This window comes from Buceros rhinoceros, unplaced genomic scaffold (assembly GCF_000710305.1).
Source record: "Buceros rhinoceros silvestris isolate BGI_N320 unplaced genomic scaffold, ASM71030v1 scaffold17413, whole genome shotgun sequence".
NCBI classification, from domain to species: Eukaryota; Metazoa; Chordata; class Aves; order Bucerotiformes; family Bucerotidae; genus Buceros; species Buceros rhinoceros.
In genome coordinates, this window is record NW_010404397.1 from 17,626 (window position 1) to 22,380 (window position 4,755).

Consider the following 4,755-nt stretch of genomic DNA (forward strand, 5'->3'; position numbering starts at 1 on the left):
GTCCAGTGAGGGTGAAAAGCTGCGTGTCACCACTGGTCCAGAGGAAGGTAAATGCATTCAGCAAGTTAGTCACTGTTAAAGTGAATGTTAGAACAAATGAAATAATATAAGCAATTCACTCATCCACTCACTCCAACTACACACAGTGTATACACCAAGAACAACTTAAAAAAACAAAAGACAAAAATCTACCAACTAGGCTGAGCCGCCATCCTCTCCATGTAATCCTTGGCCATGTTGATGGCCTCGATGTTTTCAGGGTAGAGCACACAGAACATCGCCAGGGCGCCAAGGTTGTTGCCGTAAATTTCATTCCACCGAGCACTGAACTCCTTCGGGTCCCAGGGAGGAAGGTACTCCAGGGGATTCGACAGCATTGTTTGCACTGCCTCCATCAGACGAGCCGCAATGTGCTGGTGTGTGGTGGCAGCCTGGAGACGCAGGGTCTCCACGTCCCCTTTGGAGAAGTAGATCATAGGGTAGCTGTCATAGTTAGCGTTGACAAAAGGAACCACCATGTCCTGGTCCTCCCTGGCGCTGTAGGCAAAGGCGAAGCAAACTGCGTGTATGAAAAACACACTTGGGGCTCCCCGTGTGTGAGTCCTCATTGTGGCATCAGATCTCCAAGGCTCAATGGCAGCCAAACCATCTTTGAAATATCCTATGGCAGACGTACATGAGAGAGAGAGACAGTTAGAAAATGAATCCACGAGCCACTGTAATTCAGGATGCTCTATAGGAAATACCATTCCATCTAGACTTAAAGAACCCCACCTATTGTCCAGGTGGTTTTCAAATCACTTCTGTATGAGTACGTCAGACAAAATACCTACTAAGCAATTCATCCTCAGCAGAAACACTGGAGAAAGCCCCTCCCCTCCAACACCTTTCCCTCTAGGAGGTGATCGGAGGCAAAGGAATACACTGACAGCTCTTGTACTCGAGATTTCAAATAATTGCAGTGGTGCCTAATATGAAGCAGTGCTGACTGTACTGGCAAGAGGAGAAGGGTGGGAGGGGAGGAGGGAGAGCCTGGGAGCTTGTGCTGGCAGCAGCCAAGCCTGCGTGCTGCCTTGGCTGATGTTAGCAGCTGGAAAAGGAAGGATGAAGAATGCTGGAGGTTTGTGCCGGGGTCATTTTATACTGCGCTTGAGGCCTCCAGTTCTGACACGTCCTCGTTTTCAAAAAAAAAAAAAAAAAAAGAACAAGTCAGAAAGAAAAAAGAGAAAGTAGCAGAGCCTTAAAAAACAGCTGAAATACCTTCCCTTCGGGGCATTTTCGGCTGTAGCATTATTATCATTATGATTATTATTACTCTTATTATTCTCAGGGGCTCTCCATGCATGTGGGGATTTACTGCCAGCTACCAGAAAGGCTGAACATGGAATTAAAGCGCATATTTTCCTAGCTACATGACTTTGCTCAAATGGCCAATCTACTCAGCTGTTATATGCAAGTATTTAAACATAGTAAGTTACTTTGCAAAAATTACCAACTATCTAGCCTGGAGTCTCAGATGAAACATGGCCAGGATCCCCCCCCGAGGAAAGCCAGCAAATTCCTAGAATTCTTCTGAGGGGAAAGGTTACAGAAAGCAGACCCAAGAGAGACAGTTTTATGTAAATAACAAACAGTAGTTTTCAACTATTAAAAGGAGAAATAGACAGGAGGAAAGAAAACCTAAAAACAAATATGAAAGGTTTTTTTCCATGGAAAACCTGTTTCATAGGATTCAGTCATAAAACTCGTAAGAGGCTGGAGCACAATGCAAGCTTTTATTTCTCCCCACAGCTTCCTACCTATAGAGGCCAAAATTTTCTAACAGAAACTTGGGCTGCTAAAACCTAATGTAGACACCCACCTCCTGATTCAATGACATCATTAATATGTGCACAGACAACGAGACAACCTTGATAGACTGGGTTTTCCTCCATGACTCCTGGTTACACACACCCTTTAGGTGCTTATGTTCAGCTCCTAAAATTAACTTGGGCACAAGCGTCTTTGGCCAAGAAGTGCATCTTTTCTTGTGCATTCCTGCCTAGGGTACAAATAATGTTGTACCCTGTAGCTGCCCACATTTATATATCACAGTGCACAGCATAACTGCTTTAACAGAGCTCAACGAAAGATCACACTTTCATAGTATTTTAATGCATTTTTCAAGTGAGTTTTGCCCTTTTTTTTGATGCAGACTATTCATTACAGGGCACATCACGCAGATCACAGGGTGATAATACTTGTACTGTATCTACGCAGTCTCTCACCACTTACAAAGAAACACGGAGCGTAGTTTGTCCAAACATACTCAAATCTACTGGTATTCTCATCTATAAATACAGAAACCATCAACAGTATAGTCTGAAAGGAAGAAGGTAAAAACCAGCCAAACCAGTACATTGTTTGAAACATGATGCCATTTTTTTAACTGTTGAAAAGAACTCCTTTTTCATAATTAAAAAAAAAACAAAACCAAACCACCAGTTTTTTTAAAGTCTCTATGATCCTTTAGAACTGGGGGCAGAGGAAAGAACCTTAAAAAAAAATCTGAAAAAAAGAAAAAAATGCCTGCAACTTTTTCTGTGATGATCTTACATTGAAAGAAGTTGCCTGGCTTACACAATCGGAAAAAAATCCCAGCTGGCAGTAAGGGCTTCACGCATTCTTTTCCTTGGTTTGATTTCTGTTACTACTTCTGCACATCAAAGAGAATTAAGCACTCACATAAATTTAGAGGTGGTTTCAAGAGTTCCCTAAATTAGGGTCTTTCTGGCCAGAGATTAGGGAATATACAGTAAGGTTTCCCAGAACTCCTTTGTGAATCTGGACACACATTTCCCCGCATTTTACCATCATCAAACACATCTAGTGCTGTCTAAAATTCATAGATGGTATTTTAAGAGTTCAACAACCCCCCTCATCCTCTTCCCTCGTGCACTTGTGCATTTAATAGAGAAGGTGAACCCTTTTTTTACCTTGCACATGAGAAGCAACCACCATTCCATATTGTTTAGACTAATGACAGCACAACCGGAAAACCTATCTGAGGTATATTTACAGGCACCATATTCAGAGTCAAGATCTGGAAGAAAGTCAATAGGCAATGACAAAAGCAGGACTATAAAGTCATTCTAATTTATTCCTGATTAAATCACACTGATGCCCTTGCTAAGACAGGAAGGCAGTTACCCATGGCAACCACGATTCAGTAAGGCCAATGAGCCCTATCCCTTAAACTTGCAGGGCTCAGCCTGGTATGACGGGTGGATGGAAGGAGGCAGCTAGAAAGAAGTCCACCTTTCTCTCCACGCAAACCTCTGTGGAGGCACCAGCCACAACCATGTGGAGAGAATCGCCTACGTGAGGCCCCAGGATGGCATACCTATGGGTCAAACTGTGCTTCAGAGTGAGGAGAGAGACAGATGTCCCATGTTTTCTCGTCTATGATGTCCTTCAAAGCAGGACCAGTGAAAGTAATAACGAAATCAATCACGAAGCTCCAAACAGAACAAACATGAGGATTTGCAGTAAAAACTATCACCCAGATAGTGCAGAAATACAGACTGGATGGTTCTAGATATAGCCACGAGAAACCACCCCCACAGGGATTTGAAATGGCAGAACTGTCTTCAACCACGCACACCATCAAGCACTTCTCCGACTAGAACCACACGCTTCCCTGCCGTACTGACTCATCCAGGTAACTCCGCAGGGCCAATGGGCAAGATCACTGTTCCTCAGTTCAGCAGCTGTTTAGAAGCTACAGTGATTGATCAGATATGCACAAAACCACTTCAAAAATTATCAGGTGGTGGCAGAAGAACCAAAACACCTTCAGAAGAAGAATGTGACCAAACCGTAGCATTTAGGGACTATTTAGAATTCATTACAACAGTACAAATGTACCAGGGGGAGGGAAAACACCAAACCAAAACCACTGAGGCAGCACACAAGTCAACTGTGTTGAACTCTATACTTGGAGGTTTCCTTCGTTAAGCTCCTTGTGTACTGAAAGCTAGAGAAACACATAGCACTGTTCAAAGACATACGCACAAACCCTGATTATCTGCACTGCTTAGATGAAGTCAGATAAGATCTCACTTAAGATCTCACTTACCAGTTGACTGGACTTGCTACAGGTCTGTTTGATACACAGGGCTCAAACAAATCAGAGCTTGGGACTTCCGATAGCTTCAATTGCACTCGCACCACCATTTTTTAAAGTTAAAAGAATTTCTTACTCTCATATTACACTACATCATCACCAGCCACATCTTCCAAGGAAAACTTTACCAAACAACGCAACCTCTTCTGAAAACGAGGGGGTTTTATTCAGTTTGGAAACCACAACCCGATCAAGCATTAACAATTCGGAGAAGAGTGAAGGATGAAGAAAATGCTAACATAGAATGTGCTTTCAAAAGGTTGTCTAAGTCCTAGGTTGAAGGAGCATTTGCCATGACTTCCACTCCATTGCCAGCAGAAACAAACAGTAAAGAACATAAATTATTCTAGAAAAAACCAGATTAGATGTTAACTATCTCAGTTCTCCCCATCTGCATCAAAGTGTAGATGTTCAACTGCAGCAAAAAAAAAAAAAAAAAAAAAAAAAAAAAAAAAAAAAAAAAAAAAAAAAAAAAAAAAAAAAGAAAAAAGAAAAAAAGGATTGTAAGACTGATGCCAGTAACTGACCTGGACATCTGTTTACACAAATAACCAGAAAACCTTGGTTTGTTACACTATTTAAAGGGAAAG

At 42.1% G+C, this 4,755-nt stretch overlaps 1 protein-coding gene across 1 annotated transcript in view; it reads right to left on the reverse strand.

Moving 5' to 3' along the window:
• Positions 1-608, reverse strand: part of LOC104491033 (dermatan-sulfate epimerase-like) — a gene marked incomplete at its 3' end in the record, with an annotated part of 17,659 nt that extends 17,051 nt beyond the window's left edge. Inside the window, exon 1 of the mRNA XM_010133388.1 lies at positions 193-608. Coding sequence (XP_010131690.1) covers positions 193-608 — 416 coding nt within the window. The remainder of the gene's footprint in view (positions 1-192) is intronic.
• Positions 609-4,755: the final 4,147 nt, after the last annotated feature.